Raw genomic sequence first — 24,266 nt, 5'->3', positions numbered from 1 at the left:
AGAATTTTTTCTAATATTTTTGTTTAATGAATTGGCATAAAAAGTAGAGATGGGGCGATAACATTACGTTTCTTGGTACTGTCGATACACAAAAAAGCACTGGGGTTCCACAGAGAATGGACAGGAGCAATAGAAATGGGACTCGGTTGATGGCAATGACAAAGAAAGTGAAATGCTTAAAACGAGGCTGTAAAAGAGTAAAATGCACTCCAAACATATATCAGGATAAGTATTTTTAACAGAGGACACAAAATATGAATTCCATTTGACAAGGTCTTGCTATATTCTTATTGGAAATAAGAGATACAATTTGAGTCATTTGTAGAAAAAGTAATGCAAGCTGGAAGAGATGCAGGCGAGGGCTGAGTACAGCTAGCAGGGGTACAGAGCGCCTCGCACATGCAAGGAGAACACACGCATGTCTATGTAAAAGAGGGAAGATAATCATGCGTTTGGTCTGAGCATTTGCCAAGACATCTAGGCTTAAGGCAGTACCAGGTGGGATGCTTTGTAATTGCATTTGTGTGGTTCCAAATTAATAAGCTTCAATAGGAAGGTAGCTCCCTTATCTACTGATACATTTGGTTGTTACATTTTCTTTTTTGTGTAGGAAATAACCCATAAGGCATTAAAAGCACAAGAGAATCCAGCCAAAGCAGAGCCCCAAGACGTCCACCCGCAACCCTCCAAAACTGGAGACAACTTTGAAGAATGTGCTGAAGAATTGCTTAGTAAGAAGAAAATTAACAAGACAGAGCCACAGAGAGCAACAAAAGACACAAGTTTAAAGAAGAGTCTGGTCAACTGCAGTAAACACTACTGACAAGTCAAGAAGAATGAGGACAGACTACTGTTTCTGAGATCTTGTCATCAGGGAGTTTGGTGAGAGCTGTTGCAGTTGCAAGCAAGGAACAGAAGCCAAAGTGTAGGAGTTATAGGAGGGAATCACAGAAGAGGGTCTCCAGACAGTAATTATAAACAGCGCCTTCAATGAGCTTAGGAATGAAGAGATAGGCGATGAGATATGATATGAAGAACCAAGTAGGGTCAAAGGTGCAATTTTTAAGAGGCAAACGCTTGCTTATATTGTAGTGGAAAAGAACCAGAGGACAGTGAGAGGTTAAGAAAGATAATAAGGGAGGGGGGGAACAAGAGGAAGAACAGAACATGGGGTTACTGGGGCAAGTGGAAGGGGTACAGATGGAAAGTAGACAAGAAACTCCTGCTGCTCTGACAGTGAAGGAAAAAAAGAAAGGATTAGGGGAGGGGAGGGAGAAGAGAGTGACAGAAAGAAGAGCATACTGCATTTTTCCTTAGGAGAAAAGCAAGATCCTATGTGAAGAAAAGCAGCAGAGGGAAAAAGAGGGAAGAGTTTGAGCAATGAGTTACAGAGGCACCTGGGATTTAATTTGGGGATTCAATTAAGTTGGAGAATACAGCTGTTTTCTAAAAAGATGGCAGGAATGAAAGGAAAAAAAAGACTTTGTAATGAAAAAGACTGTCTTGGTCTCAGGATATTCACCAGAGACACTTCACAGTATGAGAGCAGAAGCAAATATCTGGGAGTTCACAAAGCAGACACTGCAATGGAAGTGTTTAATTCTAAGTATGTGCTTAAATCTTTGCTGAATCAATGCCAGACATTTTAGTAGCTTAACTACATCTTTAGCATGCAATCAAGAAAAGAACCCAAGCAACCAGAGGTGGAAAGAAGGACCTGCAATAACTGAATGTATCTATACAGATGCTTTAGGAACACATGGCTAAATGCTGTTTTGTTCTCTCAAGTTCTGTGAAATCAGAATTCCTCCCTTTAATAAAAAGTGATAAAAAGAAGTTCTCTACTTGTTTCACCTGGCAGACTCTACCCAGTATCTTGCCTGTTCCACAGATTTCACTGCAGGTGAGTATCATTTGGTCTTCTCCTAAGCTGTTTTCCATGGATAAAAAAAAAAAAAAAAAAAAAAAAATAAACCCCAACAACTTTACTGTGTAATATTTTGGACAAAAATGCTGAACAGCCTCTGGGGATCGGGAGGGAGAAGGAAGAGGAAGAGAGTTTTCAATTTCTTCCAGTAAGCCAAATCCAAATTGCAATGTTCCACAAATGGTATAGACAGTATAAGATCCCCACAATCAAGGTCACTAGGAATGGTGATAATCACCACGCCAGCCCAATGACTGTGAAGTGCAGGATATAAAACCACAAATGGGGTAAATGAGCAAACTTTTCATAACCAAAGTGTGTTAAAAGGAAAATGAATCCAAGCAGAAACTGAACTCCATGTTGTAATCAGCCCTTTGTCAGCTTGTTTCAGCAAGAGTTCCAGAGCCAGATCCACAGCTGCTACCACAGCTGGAAGCATGGAGCCTCCTGAGAAGCCAGTTGCAGACTCAGATGCTGCTGTTTCCTGTTTATTATTATAGTGTAAGTTCGCATATAATTTACCATGTTCACTGCAGATGTATTTATTTTTATTGGATGTTCGTGCTAAAATGTATATGCCTATCATTTCGTGAATTCATAATATCAAGGTTGATACATTCTGTCTCTCTGTAAAGGAAGCCATTTGTTAAAAACAGGCAATCTTTACTGTAAAGAGAGGGGAAATACAAAGAAGAGAGGAGGGAAAGGAGATTCTTTCAGAAACAGAATCTCCAAGCCAAACCCAAAATGTGTAAATAAGGCCAGATTTTTTTTTTCCACATTTGATTTAAAAAAAAACAACAACCTCTCCATGCATTCAGTGCCCAGTTGCAAGTAATAGATATGCTATTCAAAGTGAAAACCTATAGTAATAATATTTCTTATTATTTTGAGAATGCCCAGAAAACACCTTTAAATTGTGAACTATGTTCTAGAAAATAACTTCTCTAAAACCAGAACAAAACTGCTACTATAATGAAGGGCCACTTAACCACTTAGCTTCCAATAACTATATCAAATTATCCATGGAGCAACTAGTAACATACTAGCAAACACACTGCATTATTACCTTATAATCTCATACTAACATTTTGAGTTTGATTTTATGCTGCCCTTTAAGAAGAAACAGGGATAATTTTTGCTTCCCACAGGTATCTTTTTATAAAAAAAACAAAAAAACAAAACACGCAGCTCTTCTGGCCTGCTACTAATATAATAATCCAGTATGATAGTTAGTACAATGGCTCCTACATCCAAAAGTAGAGCTTCTTAACCTGTTCCCAGTACAGAGAAATGCACCAAGTCCCCACATCCCAATAATCTCCAGCTTCTCAAACTTCTCCAGGGGACTGTGACCAGCTGGCTTAATACTGCGTAACCCTGTAGACTTGTTTACCATTCCCACACTAAAATGTGTTGCTTCCAAGTCTATTAAATGTTCATCTACATTTTGTTGTTCCCATAATCTCAAATACAGACTCACTCACAGTGACTGAGCACTGGAACAGGCTGCCCAGAGAGGTTCTGGAGTCTCCCACTCTGGAGACATTCAGAACCCACCTGGACGCCGTCCTGTGCAGCCTGCTGTAGGTGACCCTGCTCGGGCAGAGGGGTTGGACTAGATGATCTCCAGAAGTCCCTTCCAACCCTGACCATTCTGTGATTCTGTGACAGGAAGGTGTTAAATTGGTTTTACTATCTAAAGAAGTGATAATGATATAAATCACCCTATGTATATCACCTGATGTATAATTGTGACTATGCTAAACTATACAGTATAGTCTAAAAATGGAGGTTTAAAGCAATGTGAAAAACCATGTGTACTCCAGTCCTAAGTATTCCAGAATACCATAAAATGAGTTCAAAGTTTCCAGCTGTATTTGTAAAATACACACAGCTTTAAACTATATTGATTTTTGCAAAACTGAATTGTTGGAGTTTATCTCATGGTACTTCTACTTAGGTATATAAAATACACTATTTTAATGCCATCCAAATATCCTGAATTAAGATTAGCAAGTATAAAGGTGTATTAGCATCAAAGTAAAGCCATAATTATTTCCTATAATCAAAAAGGAATTATGTATGTTGTAATCTGTAACCTTTATTATAACATAATTCAAAAGGTTATAATAATAATATTACACACAATCATTTGTTTGGTGTCTATTTGTCATAGCAAAAAATATTACTATATTTCATAGAATCATAGAATTAGTGAGGTTGGAAGGGACCTTTAAGATCATCAAGTCCAACCGTTAACCTACCCTGATAAAAACACCACCACTTCTAAACCATGTCCCTAAGCACCTCATCTACTCTTTTCTTAAACACCTCCAGGGATGGCGAATCCACCACCTCTCTGGTGGTGGATTTCAAATATATCAACCAGTATTTGAATTCTATACAAACATAGATGTAAGCCAAATATTGATACGTATCACTATGCTTTTATGTATTGTGAATTTCACCATACTGCTCATTCTTAAAAGACACAGGACTATAAACAAAGGAATTACATACACCAGTTTAGAATTAATGTGTGATTACATATGCTTTAATTTATGAAGCAGCAGTTTGGTAAGGAAATGCTTCTAGAGTTATTTTACAGCAAACATTTCCATCTGTTTTTCTAACACTGAACCTCTAAACATTTGCATACCCATTCACATTTACACATGCAAATAGTCCAAATGGCCTCAAAAGGGCTATTCACATGAAAATTTTTCAGGCCTGGGGCATAAATACAGCTTTTAATTGCTGGTCATGGAGAGGGTTTTTTTTAGTAGAGAAAAAAAATTACAACCTTCCAGCTTTTATATTCCCAATTAATTTTTATTAGGACTAAGACAGTCCTATGAAGAACTGAATGTTTTAGAGGGAGATTGTCTGTCTTTATTTCACAGGACACAAAGTTGGTATGGAAGTACCATTTGTTGAAAAGGGGGAAACACAAGTCCTTACTTCCTTACGGTTCTTCTACTGTACTAATTGCAATTTATTTCTGTGTCTTTTTAAATTTTGGAATACATTACCTTGTAAGAATCTAGCTTAATCAGAATTTACTTAACATTTTCCTCATATGTACACTTAAATTAAAAAAACATTTAAATTAAAACACAATTCAAGTGACTACTTGCAGTTACCATTTGCCATAGTTTTTCATCAATCCTAGCTGTTTGGCTTCATTTTTAATCACTGGAAAAGATCTGATGTTTTTAATAGAACCTAAATTGTGCATTGAAAGATGCCATTCTGAAACCAGTGGTATTTTGTGTCATTTCACATGCAATATATGCATAGTAGTAATTAGCTGACCACATAGTTTATAACTGATTTGGCTCAGTGTCTTCACAGAATATGTCCCAGATGCTATTGTAAAGTTTTTATGAAAGTAAAAAAATAAAAATAAAAACCCCTTTATGATGCTAATAAATACTCTAACTTCTAAGACCATACGCAAGATTTCAATTCTTCATAAACATTTGAACTAATTTAGTAAACATTCAGAAAACTGTGTATTGTGCTACAGATTTTAAATGTGACAGCTGACAACATAGGTTTTCTGGATGATGATTGAGTCAATGTTAGTGCAGCTGCAGCAACAGTAAGACATGCAAAAGCTTACAGTTTAGTTTCAACTGATTGAGGGCATTTTTCATAAGATTCAAGGATTGCCAGTGATTTACGCTCACTACATAAATTCTAAATTGCCAGTAAAAATAGGAAATAAAATTTAAACCCTTTACAATTATTTTTGGAAGTATTTTTCAACTACACAAATAAAGAGTTAGGGCAAGGCATTAAATTATCCATTTCCTGCAAATAAATAACACTTTAAACAATAATAGTGCTTTAGAAAGGAAACAATCTCTGTATTGAAATTAATATATATACAATTTATGCATATTAATATTTTTATTACCGAAGTAATTCAAGCAAAATATTTAGCCTACAAAATTTATATTAGAAGCTAAAATGTGTAGTCCTGGGAGCTTGTTTGAGCAAAGGCTGCGGGTTTTGGCCATGGTTCTTTAAAAGTAGCCAATGTCTAAAAGGGTGATTAAAACCAAAATGTTGATTCTCAGTGCAGAGTACAGATCTTTGTCCATACAGTCCACAGGTTCATTTTGTGCTGCCTTGCACCACAAAGCCTATTAAGACATTTATTGTATCTATTGTAATTTACATAAATGACAAGGCGGGATTCATCAGTTCTAACTTCTCAATTCAAAGATAATCATCTACAGCCTATGACTTAGATAGGCCATCTATAGGAAGACTAGCACAGGACAGGACCCAAGCTCCTTTGCAGCCAAAAGGATGGATCACCCAGGGAGTGATCCATCTTATCCTAAGGCAGGTGCTTAAGAAAGCACACATGATGAAGCACAGCCCGAAGGCTGCCTCTTTCTCTCTAGTAACTACAAGCAGATTTAGGATGACAAACTCAGACTTGTGTGGTCATGCTCAGATTTGCCCCACATTACAACAATAGTTGTAAACAATATATTATTCTTTTCAGTAAGTAGAAGCCACATAAAATAAAAAAAATAAAACCCAAAGACAATCTTCTCCTGGAAATTAAATAACAGCCAGTCAAACCATGAGCACCGATTCTAAATACTGAATGACAACTGACGAATTATGTAACATCCCATCCTTTTGTTTCCAAAATGCTGGGTTGGAGGTCATTCGACAGAAATTCTCAAATTTCAATTTCTGAAACTGTCAGTTTCTGCCCCTGCTCGACTTGTCTATGCGATACTTAGAATACAGATCAGGATATAAAGCATAAAGAACATGACACAAAGAACAACTTGCAACAGAGCCTCTACTGTCTCAGCATTTATAGTATTTTGCATGGAATTGGGATGCAAAAATGTCACTTATTTTATCCGTCACTTAAAGCAGCTTCTTTAATAGCAGCTAAATACGGGATCATAAATCAAGAACATAAATCACAGGCTCTGATAGCTAATTATTTTTTCATTGTTTTATCTCCAGGGAAAAGTCACCTTGAATGCACTGAATATTTCTATGAAATCCCTGTTTAAGTTTTACTTTCTAATTACCTTTTCCACACCTTTTTTCATCAAGGAAGAGAAGCCCTGTGTTTTATATTATTAAATACAATGTAAAATTCCACAAGTCTTCTAAATGTACTGCAATATTTGGGAACTAATGAACTACCTCCACTCAAGTCCTAATGAATTCCCTGCAGTAGTGCAGGCTTTTGTTGGGTGTTAGTACTAGAGAAAATTACGGTTCAGTCTTCTAGAATTAAGTTGGAAATGACAGTCTGCTTCCATAATCTTCCCCCTCACAAGCAATTGAAATGTTGTAAATAGATTTATTTACTTCCTGGATTTGGCATTCAAAACTGATGCTTCTTTATGCATATTTTTTTAATTTTTAAACTAATTAAAAGTCTTAAGTCCACTTTCTAGAGCTTTGTTTAATTGCTAAGAGATCCACCTTTAAGAAAAAGTAATTCTGAATTCTGCATTCCTATGTTTGTGCTGCTGCTATTACTTTTCTGGTCTTCGGAATTCTACCCAACAAAAGACAGTACACTGGAGCTTAAAAGTAAGTACTGAGGTAGATGGACACTAAACAATCACTTATTTTTTTTTATTTCTGAGCAATCATTCCATCTCAGCGCTTCCTACAGATTCCTGTAACTCTGCAACCCATGAGGAGTGCATCGAAATAGGTATGAACATGCAGGAACAAGACTCAACGCATCACAACACTTGGTAATTATCCTCTTGAAAACATATTTGTCTAGACTGATGCATAGCAACATTTTATTTCTCATTAATTACTATTTAGCCTCCTCAAAATCTCCCTGGGAGGGATTTTTTAAAAGTGCACTCAAAGTCCAAACAGATTGTGTTAACCAATTCTCTTTTTATCTTCTAACTTATTAACATGCTTAAAACTTTCTTTTCACTATTTTCATATACTGAAATCCATGTTCAATGGATGTTTTAGATACTCAGAATTATTACACCTCAGTTAGGGTTTTTTTGTTATGAAATAAGGATCCATATTCCGCAATTTAGATTCTCAGCAGATTTTTAGCAGATTAGCTATATTATTATTGAGTTATACTAGATCCCCCTGGACAAATACCAGACAGACCTCTCCTAAAATTTTTGATTTGTTGAAGTGTAATGTTAGTCCAGCATCTTATCTGCTGATGCTTCAACCTCCAATTTTCACTGGATAAATTAGCTCCCAAGCTAATATCCTGTGACGAAGATAGCTGTAACATAACATAAATGCAGTTTATCTTCAATATCCTCTCTAATTGTATTCTTTACTTGGTTATAATCCCACAAAGCGAATGATTCTGTCAATGGCTTCCTACTTCTGAATGATTCACTTTTCTTAGACCTGTAAGCCTGAGGAACAAAGACGTAGCTGGAGTGAACTTACATCATTTTCATTTACAACTTCAAATCTGTTCACTACGTCGCGTATCCGAAAATTTAGCAGTCCACTGTTTAAGCGTTGTGTAACATACTGCACCTGGCATGACAGACTCAATAAAATTGTCCTGCATGGACTGTGTGAAGTTTGCCTAGGTTTGCATACTGAACTGAAATCAGAGATCTGTGTACTGGATGCACAAAGTAAGCACTTTAAAACATAATTGGACTGTATTTTCTTTGAATTCAATTATCTCATTTCTCTTTATCTCTGTACTGCTGTTTTTTCTGTTTGCTTCATTACCTGGTTCTTGATACCCCTCTCTTTGTATCTCCTTTCTTTGTTTTCCTTCTTTTTATTCCTAATTATTACAACTTTTTTTTTGTGCTCTGCTTCTGTTTGACCATTTTCTGCCTCTTACTTCTTCCTCTCAGTACATGCCTTCCCATCCTGCTGCTTTCTCCTTTTTTTCTGCTGTGTGCAGAAAAAAACCTGCCACATGCAGGTCATCAGATAGTAAACAATAAATGTATGGGAATGTTGCAGAATCCTATCATGGGAAGAGTCATTTCCATCACATCATTGTATCAGTGCCAGAATAACTGCTACTGGCATATTACAAATGCCTTAGACATACAATCTGTGGGAAAAAAAAAAAAAAAAAAAAAAAGCAGCAGGTAGCCACGTCCTGAAACGTGAAAACGGAAGATAAGTTAACATTTTCAATTCCAACACCAATATAGAGTATACCAGAAGGGGTTCTTCATCACCTGCAGTTTACGTCCTCTGGACCAGTTTCAAAGTCCATTTGTTGACACCCATAGCTATCCAAAAACATATACAATATGTAAGCTTTGAGGATTCCCTTCATGGTTGATTGCCTCTATTGTGCCATTTGGTTGAATTTTGTTAGTGAAATATAGGAATATAAAACAGAAAATATTGCCTGACATGCCTAGACATCTGAGAAAACCAGAAAACAAAAGTTTAGTGTAAAAATGTTCACCAGTGCCTAAGGTTTGTTGCTATACACATGCTGTCTTTTCTGAATTGACTGCTTATTCCTGTCCTATCTGGGACCTAAAATCCAGGCATCCCTGAGCTTGATCCTCCTGGAAAACTCAAATTGCTAGTTATGTTCTCAGCTTGTAATTTAGTTTCAGAAAAATGTGGCAAACAGTGTCAAAGACCTTTTAAATAACAGACGTCTTATAAAACAAGTTTCTTAGGAAGGCAAACCCTGACTCTACCTGACAGATTAGCAGCTAGACAGAGTATTTAAACTCTGATACAAGTTATTGTTTCTTAATACAGTGAAAGCCCTTACTTCTCTATTCAGTGATTTCCCATCTGAAATGTGTAACCAGGCCAGGGTAAAAGGACCCAGGCATTATGAGCTACGCTTAGTTGGATGTGTGTGTGTGTATGTTAAAATCCTTGGGTTGGACAAGATGACCTCCAGAGGCCCCCTTCAACCTAAACCATTCTGCTGTTCTGTGATCCACTGAGGCTGAAGTCAGACATCCCTTTCTCAAGAAAAATGCTCAAACTACCACATTATTGTGCAAATAGTGAGCAGTAGCATTACCTCATCAATATTTCTGGAGGAAAGAGAGATCCCAGTATTTATTCCCAGATAGGTTTTCAAGCACTTGGTCTCTGAGGTATCTACCTCCATTTATTTTCAACTCCAAGTATTTTCTGAGCATGACGTAGTTTGCATTACTAGTAACCCTCAAGGAATCTCACTGTCGAGTTTCTCCTTGAACCTAAGTAAGCCTTTTTGCATTCACAAGGCCCTTCACAAATAATAGATAAGTAGCTCTGTGTAATCCAAAAGAAAATGGAAATGAAAAACATACACCATTCAAGGGCGAGTACCATTCAGGATTATTTCAAGTTTAAAAGAAGGTACTCTACAGCAAGATAAATACTGCCCAGTTCCAGAGTTTCATGCACTAGAGACTCCAAACTCTTCAATGCCTGGAGTTTTCAGAACAACTTACATCAAGGATATTTTTTTCTTAGGAGTAAATTTGTTCTATCACTTTTATACCTCAATACTACAGTGCATGAAGTGATGTATTATCAACAATGTAATAAAATAAAAGTATGCAGGGTATTTTTTAAGGTGCAGGCAACAATGTTATGAGTTCTTAGCAGCTCAAAATAAATTTTATTCTGTCATCTCTGATGACAAAAATAAATTTTTATAATAGATTGGGTATGTTTATACACATAGGTTATTTTTTTCAACTTCCAGAGAAAACTAGTCACCATTAGTAGTTACAAAACACAGAGAGAAATTACTAGATATATTCAATCTTTAAAAAAAAAAAATCACAATAAAGACTATCATTTCAGTTCATCTAAAATGTAAAAATTTGGTAATATCCTTTTCTACCGGTACAAAAAAAAACCCTGTAAAAGCTACTCCAATAATTCCGTATTACTTAAGAATATTTATATTTACCCACGCACTGGAATATTCATATTCCTTGCAGATTTAGCAACTTCTTCAAATTTTTCTATGCTTTCTTCAATTGAACAATTAATATTCATTTTGCTAAAAGATTCAGATGCTGCACCAAATACCGAGACTTCTGTAGCCCCTGCTGCAATCTGAAAAATATATTTCAATAAAACAGAATCATAACACTATATTAAGAAATTAGATTAAGCAGTTAATTCTGTATGACATTATAGAATTTTAAAGTACATTATATCATCCATATCTAAAATATAAGTTTCATTCCAATTTTTTTTAATCTATTGAACACAAACAGATTGAATCAAATTTTGAGTTCATTCACTATGGCATATTTCCTCCCTCTTCTTAGCAATTAGGTAAACATATTTTTAAAGTGATAAATGATAAAGGTATTAAGATGTAAGAAATCATATGAACCAACTATGAAAATAACAATGATTGATACTTATATTCATTTTTCAGAAAAGGAAAAGATCGTGTAACAACTCTGAAATATCCACCCTCTGTACAAAGCCTGTTCCTCGCGAATGCCAGGAAGTCATTCTCGTGCTTAGGAAAGCTCTGTGCCTGCATGCGCCTAGAGCAGCAACAATAACCAACAGGGATTTCCTTGTTAGAGCCAACCAATGGATCAAGGGCTCCACTGGTCTTGGTGTCATAGTCAATATGGATAATATGGAAAATGCGTATGTGAGAGTCTGCTCAGAAATAGTCTCAGAGCAAATACCAGTCTAGAAAATGTGTAAATGTGGTGACTTCACTGAAGGGGCAATTAGCCTGAGCTCAGTACCTCAGTACTCAGTGAATCAACTAACATGACACAAACTAGAATGCTGAAAGGCAAATGATAGGAGAAGAAAACAATTAAGTTTAGGAGAATAGCTAATTAATTAATTCACATTCTCCAGTGAGAATAATATTCTTGTTCTATGAAAAAAGAATGGAAGCTTTTCCCTTTACTCTCTGCTTCTGCAGGATAACGTCTAAGCTTCAGCAACCCTTACAGGAACAAATACCCTTTCAAATAAAAGGAAGAAAAAAAAAAAGCAGCAAGAAAGAACTCAGCAATCACCTACAACTATTTTTGCATTGTTTTCCTTTCATTATATCTATAAATACAGTATAGAGATACAGCAGATTTAACTCATACAAGCTACCATTGCAGACAAAGTTGTGGCACTACAAATCTATTGATAGTCAACTTGCCTATATACAGAACTCTGTTTTAAGAGATATTTCATATGCACTATAGAAACTGAATGATAGACTATACTACAAATGTCCAGCAAGCAGTATGATTTCCAAATATGCCTTGTCTTATATCAAGACAAAAGCATAGAAGCAAATTTTCAGAAAAAACAAAAGTAAATATTTGACTGTGAATGTGTATGTTTTAAGAGGACTGAACTGCTCCATTTTTGCAATTGCAAACAACTTCAGACTATAACTTTGAATATTTATTTTGTAGGAACCGAAACAATTTAAACCCTACCAAAATGAAATGCAGAATTTAAGAAAACTAATACATTGCTATAGAGCACTTTTATTTAACTGACTCTTTCCTCGTTCTTCTTCACTACTGTCCAGTAAAAATACACTCCAGAAACTTTCCTAGGGCCAACAAGTCAAAGAAGGAGAAAGAACTGTATTCCGCTTTACACACAAGCATCATTTATAGGAACTTGCAAAAACTCCGTGATCAATACTTCCATTAAAATACAAACATATAGACCTTAACATCCCTCTGTGAATTTGCCCGTTTTTCACAATGAAAACTGAGAGATTTTCATTAAAAAAAACTATAGCTTAGTTCTAACAGGACAGGTTATATGACCTTAAATAGCTAGTTTATGGTAATGAACTGAAACGGTCTGAAACATTAAAGAAGTAATTGTGGATACCTTCTATGAAGGCACTTACAGCAGAATTAAAACCTTGAAGATTGGGCGTGAGAACAGGATACTGGACTCCAGGATGCCGCTCAATGCCCCTCATTACTTCGTTGTGATCTGCCATCTGAAATATATAAATAATTTGCATTGATCAGCAGTTATTTTCTAATTTTATTGCAGAAATTGCCTTAGACTGTGGGTTTGCCTTCATTAAGTATACAGTTCATACAAAGAGTGCAACAACAAAGGGGTTAAACTGATGTTGTACAAGCACTCTTTTTTTGCATTTCTTAACTTTTTAGTACTTGAGTTGCAAGCTTTCCAACTTTATATGAATATAGAATCGGGGCTAAGATTTCTACGATGTTTCTTTTTGTGTGTATGTGTAAAAACATAATTTGCATCATAAATTGATAGGCTTGTGATCATGTTAGTCATCCACTATTATTGCAACTTAAACTTACCTCAGTGGACTCAATAGGTGGAATTCGCAGAATAACTACATATTAAAACCATCCAAATCTTGAAAATTTGAGCATTCTGATAAATGCAACTTCACAATCTTAAGCATAAATGAATTTGAATTACTCAACACTGTAATCAGCATATTTGAAAAGACTAAACAACAGTCTATCCTCAAAAATATAGCAAAATCCAGTTCTCTGCATAGTGTAACATTTTAATATACTTAGAATTTTCTTTCAAAAGAAAATCTTTATTATAGCAAAGGTCAAAGACCATTACTTTATTCGAGCATTTGTTTTCTTTAGTCTCCCCTCACAAAAGAAACTGCCTTTTTTAAGATATTCTTACATTTTTCTCACTCAAGATTAAACATACTCCATGTACTAATCAAGAAGATGAATCAAGACTTATTCATATAATAAACTGTAGATTATTTAGACAAGCACATTTTCTTGAAAGAAGTGGAGGAAAAATTAGTTTTATTTTTTAATGGTGTGCATGCCTGTAAACAATCCAGTTAATAAACCTATTCCTCATATTTCACGTCTTACATTTTTTGAGTTTTAAAAAGTGAATAGTGTACTTTAAATGCTTTTAAAATCAGCTCTCATAAAAGCAAATCATAGAATCATAGAACTGTCTAGGTTGGAAGGGACCTTTAAGATCAAGTCCAACCATCAATCTAACACTGCAAAACCACCACTAAACCACGTCCCTCAGCACCGCATCTACCCGTCTTTTAAATACCTCCAAGGATGATGATTCCACCACTTCGCTGGGCAGCCTGTTCCAATGCTTAACAACCCTTTCTTTGAAAAACTTTTTCCTAATATCCGAATCTAAACCTACCCTGACATAACTTGAGGCTACTTCCTCTTGTCCTGTCGCTTGTTACTAGTGAGAAGAGGTTGAACCTCACTTCTCCACAACCTCCTTTCAGGTAGTTGTAGAGAGCAATAAGGTCTCCTCTCAGCCTCCTCTTCTCCAGGCTAAACAAACAACCCCCCTTCTGTCAGCTGCTCCTCACAGGACTTGTTCTCCAGACCGCTCACCAGCTTCGTTGGCCTTCTCTGGATGCACTCCAGCAACTCGATGTCTTTCTTGTGGTATGGGGCCCAAAACTGAACACAGTACTCAAGGTGGGGCCTCACCAGTGCTGAGTACATGGGGACGATCATTTCCCTTGTCCTGCTCATCACACTATTCCTGATACAGGCCACAATGCCATTGGCCTTCTTGGCCACCTGGGCACACCACTGGCTCATATTCAGCTGGCTGTCAACCAACGCTTCCAGGTCCTTTTCTGCCAGGCAGCTTTCCAGCCACTCTTTCCCAAGCCTGTAGCGCTACATGGGGTTGTTATGACCCAACCACAGGATCTGGCACTTGGCCTTGTTGAACTTCGTATCACTGGCCTCAGCCCATTGATCCAGCCTGTCCAGATCCCTCTGTAGAGCCATCCTACCCTCAAGCAGGTCAACACTCCCGCCTAACTTAGTTTCCTATCTTCCAAGCAAACAATATTAAATTGCATTTCTGATTCTTTCCCCGCTGATGAAAAGTCGTTTGAGGAGTACCATATGAAAAGATACATGAACTACAAAGCTTTCATTACTCCTTATTTTCAAGAGATACTTTATTTATAGCTTTGCAGTACCACAATTCTAAATATATGATATTAAATTACACCAGATTATTAACTGACAGTACTACTGGCAACCTGGAATCTTCCTATCACTGGTTTCCTACTATGAAAATTAATGGATTAAAAATATCAGAAAAATGCATGTATGCCCCTCAAAGATAAGCCCAACATGCACCTATAAGGAAGTGGATATATATGGTATGTAAAGTGTCTTATAGCCAGACACAACTCATTTCTTATCAGGAAACAAGTGATGGCACAAAGCAACTTTTTGTAACTGCTTCTACATAAACTAAATTAGTGTGACCACCTAGCATATCTGATAACTTCACAAAAAAATTTTGTTCTTAAAACCCCTTAGTTTTTAAGAACAATTTTTCATTCCTTAATTTAATATAAATAGTATCTACATTTCTCAGGGCAAGGAACAATATTTGAAACTAAATGATTAATTAAATGGCAAATGCTGGAACTAATTCCACACTTTAAAATTATAGCCTGGCTTAAAATATGACAGAAAACCAAAACTATACTTTTTCAACCAGTATAAAGCTGCCAGGTCCAAATAATATTTTACATTTGCCCCATTACTATTTTTCCTGTAAGTAAAATCCCATTTTAACACTTATTGCACGTTATAAGATTTTAAGTTGTAATAAAATATTTCTTTTCCAAATTTCTTTAAAAATAAGCTTTCTAATGGTAGGTATTTATAATTTTTGGCCATTTAGGTTATAAGGGTGGGATCCTGTTTTATATGGCACCTAGCTACTGTGGAACTTTTTCTTTTAGCTTTTTTCAGTAAAAAAAAAAAAACTCTGCCAAAAAAAACAGTGGATGGGAAACCATAAAAGAGCTTTAAAATACTAAAAAAAGAAATAAGTGAATGAGTGATCTAAACATAACCATGAATTCTATTCCCATGACCTATGAAAAGAAAAAAAGGAGCAAAGAAAAGCCAAAGTCAAGACTGCAATCCCTATCAAAGCAACACAATCTTATCTATTAAATAAAAAAAACATTTTAAACACAAATTAAGCCATTAAAATAAACTATTCAGACACAAATTTAAGATAAGAAGAGATCGTTCATTTTTTCCAAAACTGACAAACCTGTGCTAAATCTGGTACTCCTAATGGCTCAGAGGAAGAGGGAATAATTAAACAAGAAAGGAAGAAATCCACCTTTGTTTTAAACTTTTCCTTCTAGTGTTTAAAAACATATATTATTCTCTGTTGCTGTAACTGCCAAAGTTTGATGGCACTTGGAAAAACTTAGCCTAGCCACTTTTAATGGGCACAGCATCATTGTCCCTGCATTGACACTGAAGAAATTTTGCGTTGTCGCTGTTCTCTTCCCTTTTCCTATTATCCTTCCTTTAGGCCCTTCCATGGTGATCCCGAGAATACTGAAATAAATCAAAGGAGTCCCTCAGAGTGCTGTACAGTCAGTTTGCTCTGCTAACTGATGAATAAGCAAAAGTATGATCACACCATTTTTTTCTCAAAGGAAAGCCTGGAATACAGTCCAGGCCCAGGATGAATTCTCAGTTTAAAGTGAACAAACTTTATACACGTTTTGACAGATGTGCAACAAACAATGTTAAACATTGAATTATTTTCTCAAATCAATTAATTTCATGTTTTACTTTGTAAATAACTTGTGTAGTCCTTACTAAACATGTAAATACTAAAACACTTCTGTGCAAACAAGTGCATAATTTCTTGAAAATTAGTTTAAATGATATAGACAAGTACTGACTTATTTCCTTACTTGCAGGAAATAATTAAGTTTGCACAAACAGGAGCTACATAGTATACTTCAGGACTAAGGCTGAATTTGCAGGGTTAAATCTCAAATGAAAAGCTGGCACTCCTAATGTCAAAGTAGTTTTGCTGCTGACTTCCGAAAGGTTTGGATTTCTGCTGAATTGTACCAAATGTAAAATTTAATTTTCAAAAAATAATGAGCAAATTGTTATGATTCATCAAAACTCACTATGGCTGCTGATAGAGTGCTAGATCTGCAAAATAACTAACATGCCTAACTACTACTACATGCATGAAAGCACCAAAATTAGACCTTCCAAACACACCCCCAAATGTGGAAAATGAAATTCCATTTAGGTGAAAAGAAAAAGAGGTATGCTATCTTTCTTTTTTACATCGATGACTATTAGTTCTCAGAAGAGTAGAAAAGAGCTAGGAAGAACATTATATTATATAAACGATGTGTCACCATCCCAGTTCTTTAGTTACAAGTGAATATTTACATAAATAAAGAGCAAAATAAAACTCACAAGTACTTTCTTTGTCTCCATTCCACAGTACAATGTTAACATTGATTGTAAAGAATTTTCTCTATATTATTAACTGCGAAAAGTCACTGCTCTTTTGTAAGCAAACTCAAAATTAGGATAGAATCTGCAACATCTCTCCTTAACAAGAATCCTTCAACATGTAAGCTCATCTGTGTTTGTATGTGTGTGTCTTTATGTTAGTGTTTGGAAAAGGAGGACCTAGATGGTGGATAGCTACACAGAAATGTACCAAGTGCAGCAGACATTCAAAAATAGTGTTTGGCTTCTGGTAAGAGTCAAGTTTCCATGAAAGACCTCACTATAGGCCTAGGGAGTTTACTCCCTTGGTTTGGTGCTAGGAAACACCCCTGAGAAGTTTATGCAGTTTGCACAAGCCCTCTGCATCTCGGGTTTTCTGCCGTGACTCTAGGTCTTTGAATTGCTGTTGCTTCCACAAGAAATCCCCTCCACCATGACTGCTCCCCAGAGATCAGCCCCAGTGCTGTTCATCCAGATACTCAGACTCAGTACTCTGCATCCCAACTGCTTCATATTCTCAAATCTTTATCATTATGTCTACACTCAGCATCCTATATCCCAGTTGCCCTTTACTCATGGTGTTGATCCATCATCTCCACACCTCTTATCCCCACTCAGCATCCTGTGACCAGTTCTCTCACTCCCCATTTACTGCTTGCAGATAAACACACACAAATTCCTACTCTTGTGCTGCAAGGGGCAAATTTGGAATCACATTTATGTTTGGAGAGCAATGACAATACTTAAGATTTCTCAAACCCTATGTAGTAATCATAGCAAACTGTACTCCTAGTATTTCTGTAGATCAGGGCCTGGAGTGCTCCCCTTCCAAGAGTTTAGCTGCCTGCACTCAAGGCCAGCTCATTAATAAGAAGACAGCAACCTGAGAAGCCTCAATCAGCCTTTAAGCTCATCAGTAAAAGCTGGAAAGCAGATCAGCAGAGGCTCCCCAAAGCAGCTCAGTTAAGAAGTCTTAACGTGGCCTACACTCCTGTTTCATTCAACTTCACAGCAAAAGTTGCTACACAGGAACTTTTAAGTTGAGATACTGTCATACCTCCTCCCTGCCTGAGAAACAGTGCAGCTGCACAGCAGCATCCAAGCCCATGCTTGGCCATGTACCTTACTGATTGGATCCTGACTACGTCTCCCAGACTTCCCATCTTAACCTGGGACTTGCCACATCGCTGTGGACTCACCTGAGTATGTGTACTCTTGCCTGCCCTGGTTACCCTCACCAGACTTGTTCTGCTGTCACAGACTGTTGGACTGCCCTTTGGTCATCAAGGCTACAACCTCTGCTCCCCTTGTTATCATCCTCGGCTTCCGGCTCCCCTTCCCTTCTGGAGCAATCTGCTCTTGCTGCTGATGAGTTAGGGATTTAACCAGCTTTCTGCACAGCTTAGTGGCTTTTCTTCAATTTTGACTACTTTTTAGTAATTAGCCCAACTTCAGCTGACCTGAATAAAAGTACAAAACTTGATAACTGTGACAACAGCATCTGATTTCACAAATAAACATTATTTCTGTTCCATTTTCTTGTATAATTATACAGGCTATACTACTGGAAAACTCCACCACATGGAATAGCATTTAAACTGAAATAGTTCTGAATGGTGATGATTTTACATACCTGAGGCACCCATTTGGATGAAACAAAACTGGTCACTTCTATTGCAGGCAGGCCTGTTTTGGAAAGCTGGTTGATTAACTCAATTTTGATATCAGTTGGGACTATCACCTAGGGACATGGAGACACACTACAGTAAAGTATTTCACGCAACAAGAAACTTTTGTAAGTGAAATGGTCTCAGTACATAATCGATACTTCTTTTATATAATGAACTGTAATAGGAAGCTACTGCATAAGCAAAGCACTAGGCAGTATAAATGATCCTACTCCTTTTTTTTGTCTACCACAAAAGAATAAGGAACGACTTCTGTGTAAATGGTTATAGATCTGGCCTCACTAATTGTTAGTAACCAATCACCAACCTAGCAAAGAAGTGACAAAGGGAATAGTAACGCAGAATAGTCCAACCAGAGAAAAATGGGGGGAAAAAAAGCTCCACAGCTAAGGCAGAGTAACTACATTCTGTTAATAGAATCACAGAATTATCAGAGTTGGAAGGGACCTCTAGAGATCATCTAGTCCAACTCCCCTGCTATAGCAGGATTGCCTAGAGCACATTACTCAGGACTGCATCCAGGCGGGTCTTGAAAATCTCCAGGGAAGGGGACTCCACAACCTCCCTGGGCAGCCTGTGCCAGTGCTCTGTCACCCTCACCGTAAAGAAGTGTTTCCGTGTATTTGAACGGAACTTCCTGTGTTCTAATACTACTAACATCTTTGATATCAGTGACGATATATGTAAGCTTATCCTCCTGTTTGTGGAAACAGATGACTGTTTTGATGTATGTACCCTGGTTTACAAAGTCTCTTTCAATCTTCTTCCATGCTTCCCTACCACCCTTCAGGCAAATAATATTATCAAAAGAGCAACTACTTTTTTTTTTCCATGCCTGTTCAGCAGGAAGTTTGACAAAACCTATTGTACTATTCCTACTATAGTATGCACAAACGCATATTATGAAGACAGCCAGGGTTCCATGGCATTTACCACTTATGTTATTGCCTGACAAGACAAATTCCAGAAAAAGAAATGGCAGCTGTGTAACAGAAAGGCTAGTTAACCAAGTATAGAAAGAAATTATATGATTTAACATCTGGCTAAACAGTAATATACTTTTATGCTAATATAAAAAACAGTTATTAATATGAAAAGAAATATATTCATAGTACAAAATAGAAGCAAAGTGATTAGCAGGATGTACATGTTTTACACAATGAAAATAACACTGATACCCATTCAAAACACACACAAAAAAAAAAAAGATAAAAATTACCTTTTCATTTTGTAATCCATCCCTTGGCCCAACTTCTACAATCTTTATATACTCAGGCAGTCCAGATGCTTGAGATTCCTGAAATAAAAATCAATACTGAAACACAAAACAATGAAGGCCACCAAGATCAAAGGTACACCTTGTACTTGTCCTCTCATATGATTCTGGGTATAAAGTCATATTGTCAACATTAAGTTTGCTTACGATCTTTAAAAGTCTGTGAGAATGTGTTCCACACCTTGAGTTAAAGAATAAAAGTTAAAAGCAGAAGTTATCCATGTGCATGTTCCACTGCTCCTTTGAGGCTACAAATGTTTATTATAAAAATGTACATAAAACCATAAATGAACATTGTGTTTTACAGAGTGAGAAATATTCCCATTTCAAAAAGCTTCCCCACGAACAGTCCAGTCCTCCAAACTTCTAACTGAATGTTCTCAATTTAACCGAACAGTTACTTCTCTGGAAACGTTTGCAAGATGATGCTATAAATCTGAAAATAACAAAGCAGTCAAGAAATGTTGAAGAGATTATTAATGAAAGATGAAAGTAATTCCTCTGCCTGAAGATGATGGTTTTAAAGACGGATTTAAAGGAGAACAAGGAAGGCCCCTGGTAGACAAGAAGAAGAATCTTCCAGGTGTAAGAGCAGCTCTGGAAAGGCAGGAGGCGGATGGTGACAAGAGGGAAGGAAGGCAGTGGTAAGGTCAAAGGCCTAAGGAGAGCACGGGGAGTTGGAGGGGAAGGAAGGAGAAACAAGAGCAGAAAAGCAGGTGAAGGGAAGTGAAACTTCCTTTATTATTTAGCTTTTCTGTTATTGAATCAAGTTGACAGGTGTGGCAGTTAACGTAACCCGGGCCTTTAAACCCTGAAACAGCTCAGAGCAGTTGCTTAGACTGACCCCCAAAAGCTGTGTATCTTTAAAAACACATCAAATGGCCAACTTGGGGCAGGCTGTGCGCACCCAGAGGAGCAGACAGGAGGGAGGCAGGCAGCCTCGCCAGGAGCTCTGGAGACCCCCTGTTTTCTGTATTGCACTGAATAAAGGATCCGACCCAGTGCCTCCATTCCAGTGTTGAAAGCCCGTGCTGGGATTAGCGTGAGGTACCTGCCGGAGGGCTGCTCCCGCTGCACCCACCGCCTCTCCTGAGAGTTAAACTCCAGGGGAACACCAGCCCTGTCAGCCCAGGGCGACGGCTCCTGCCCACAGGAATCGCAGCTCGCCCAGAGACCAGAAGTCACTTCTGCAGTGCATAAATATGGCCACTGATCTCACATCACCCACAACCAGATGAAAAACCCATTTTTCATTCCTCCCTGTCTAGTATAATCAGCCAGCTAATTAGCAGCTGCTAATTTCTCCTCACGTAACAGAAAATGAGCACTCCTACAGCACCTTTGGTTTCTCCCCATATTCTCGGTGCCTGTGGATTAAAGTAAATTCTCTGCTGCAACAGCCGCAATACTAGCCAAAATACAATAAACATATTTCAGAGCATTTACTGTTTATCTGAGCCCCATAAAAAGAATGGGAAACAGCTGTATAGTATCTATTTGATCACGTGGAACATCTGGTAAGTTAAAACTCTGTCAGGCTGTGCTAAGCCCACACTCGCTGACAGTATAAACCTACTTAAATGCGAAGGTAAAACCTTCACATCTGCTGCATATTGTTTCTCTTTTTTTAACTTATTTTCACAAATACGGCACCGCTTCAGCACTACGGGCATAAATCTAGGTTATTTCATGATTATCAGATCCTTCTTGTTACAAGACAAATGCCACAGCTGCACTATAAGTAAAGCTGTGACTGGAAAAAAAAAAAAAAAAAAAAAGGAGCTAAAATAGATTATGTGAACCAAAGCTTAATTTAGAGCATGAAAAATGTCCATAAAACTTCAGTGGCAAAAATGTTCTATTTCTAGGCCAAATCCTGTAAATCCTATTCAGTTCCTACTGTGGTAAAACTTCCGCTGAAATCAAAGAGCTGTACCTGTCTTTACAGAACAGTTCACACAGCTACAGCATGTGAAGTAGCCATTCACATGGCTGTTCAGAGGATGTCTGTCCCCTTTCATAGGGGACAGAAGTTTGGAATTGACATTGCAAAAGGCATTCAAGTATTGATTTTTATTCTACATCTGTGATATTACAGGTATATAAGCTCTTTGAGCCATAGTCCACGTCTCTCATCCCCTTATTTTCTATATAGCCTTCCTGTCCACTAGTCAGTCTCAACTCCACTGTTCTTGGACATGACACCGAGAATTGTGTACAGGGATTCCACACGGGCCACACAGTGGAAATTCAAGGCCATACCGCAGACAAATCCTTACATTCTTTAAGGTGATAAACAAACAGCTTTGAGCAAATATCTTGGTTCTTAGTCCAGAAGAGTCTTGCTTTGCATTGAATTTCATCTAGTTTCATCTATAGTACACTGATCGCTCCTGTCTTCAAGGTTGCTCAGTTCCTCCTGTGTGGTATCCAGTGTGGTACTGATAACACCTCCTGTCTTTCTGTCATCAGCAGATCTTACTACCTTGATATTTCCTGGTGAAAACATCTGGACTAACATGATTACCTTACTTTACCACAAACATATATTATCTCAAAAAATTTGGGTTAGTGCTATAGAAAAAACACATCTTAAAAAAACACCTGAGGAACTCCACCATCAACGTCTCTTTGGTCTAATAAATCTGCCTTCGACGTTATCTCTTATTTCCTCCTCAGCCAACTTCTTACTCACCTCACAAATCCTGTTCTCATCATCCTTCTCCCCAACTTAACTAATAATTTCTCTCATGCTGCACTGCTGAAGCTCAGATAACAACCAAGTAAAAGGCAGGCAGAATACTTAGGTTCAGGCCCCTGTGTATTATTTACGCACTTCACAGTGCATAATCACTTGGATAAAACTCAGAAACAAATCAGAGACTCTATGAGTACATGTACCATCTTCTACGAAGATGACTCTAACATTTTTCCATTCTGTGGTCCAGGCTCAATCAGAGGAGAAAAGGAGTACCTCTTCACCTTAATCTCACTTGTCCTATGAATGATTATTCAGTAACCTAGGCCATTCTTCCAAGAATTTGGAGATACATATGTGACAATGTTGTCAGAAAGCTTCCTTTCTTGGGAAGTCTTCTGACCACCGTCACACTTGCAAAATATTTGGACTTCACTTGAAACACAGCTGAAGAAGTCACCTAAGCCACCAATCACATTCTGTGCCAGGCGCAATGCCATCTGCATTCACTAGGCAAGCTTCAAATCCACAGAACAGACTGAAGTCTTTAAGAACTTACGCAGTGTTTAAACACTTCTCTGTTTACTATCTGGATGGCATTAGACCTTAACCAGGACTTGGGCTTCCTGAATTGATGGATCGAGTTTCCCGAACTCTAACTGAAGTATTCCAAATGTGCACCATCCCTTCAGGTAAAAAGGAGGACTTTCGGAACCAACGATGAGACAAACTTAGACACCTTCAAGTATGGCATTAAATAGTCTACATATAAAAAATAGAAAATACAAATAGAAAAATGAAAAACAGTTTTTATAAGAGAATCCAAAAGAGGTGAACCTTACATAAATACACATTAAACACTAAACATGTCAGGTAGTATTTTTCCTGAAACAAAATTGTTTTACTAAATTGTATTGTATGAAGTATTTTCATGTAAGGAAGGACAACAAGTAGTTAAGGTAGATATTTAGAGGTGACTGCTTAGTGAATTATATAGTGGCTCTGTTAAAAAGTAATGACTACCAAAGTACAATGTTTGAAATATCAAAAAGGAAATAGTTGACATAAAAGACTAAGAGCCTGGAAAATTTGTTTTTTCCATGTATCAAACCTTGCCAAGGGAGAACAAAAAGCATATAAAACCACAAAATATTGCCTCCCTCAAAACAGAATGCAGCCAAAGAGTCTTTAAAAATAAAAAATAAAAAAAGAAAAACCATACCATTCAGCTTGAGAGACTGAATGCCAAATTTCTGTACAGAAACATTTTCCCTGAGTTATAAATAGCTGAAAATTCAAGTTTATTATAGAACATCCTAGTAACCCTTAATTAGAGCAGTATAATCTTCTTAACTTAACCATAAATGTAATCAAATTAAATAAAAATACTTTTTTAAGCTCTGTCACT

At 37.1% G+C, this 24,266-nt stretch overlaps 1 protein-coding gene across 1 annotated transcript in view; it reads right to left on the bottom strand.

Annotated features, from left to right (window-relative positions):
* HMGCLL1 (3-hydroxy-3-methylglutaryl-CoA lyase like 1) overlaps positions 1-24,266 on the bottom strand; it is a gene marked incomplete at both ends in the record, with an annotated part of 88,480 nt that overhangs the window by 39,304 nt on the left and 24,910 nt on the right. Inside the window, 4 exons of the mRNA XM_082480919.1 lie at positions 10,839-10,987; positions 12,777-12,872; positions 18,830-18,937; positions 20,104-20,181. Of these exons, the coding sequence (XP_082337045.1) occupies positions 10,839-10,987; positions 12,777-12,872; positions 18,830-18,937; positions 20,104-20,181 (431 nt within the window). The remainder of the gene's footprint in view (positions 1-10,838; positions 10,988-12,776; positions 12,873-18,829; positions 18,938-20,103; positions 20,182-24,266) is intronic.

The sequence above is a fragment of the Vanellus vanellus genome, assembly GCF_965231255.1.
Source record: "Vanellus vanellus genome assembly, chromosome: 3".
Classification (NCBI taxonomy): Eukaryota; Metazoa; Chordata; class Aves; order Charadriiformes; family Charadriidae; genus Vanellus; species Vanellus vanellus.
Note: the sequence above shows the minus strand (reverse complement) of the source record. Positions and strands in the feature narration are given on the sequence as shown.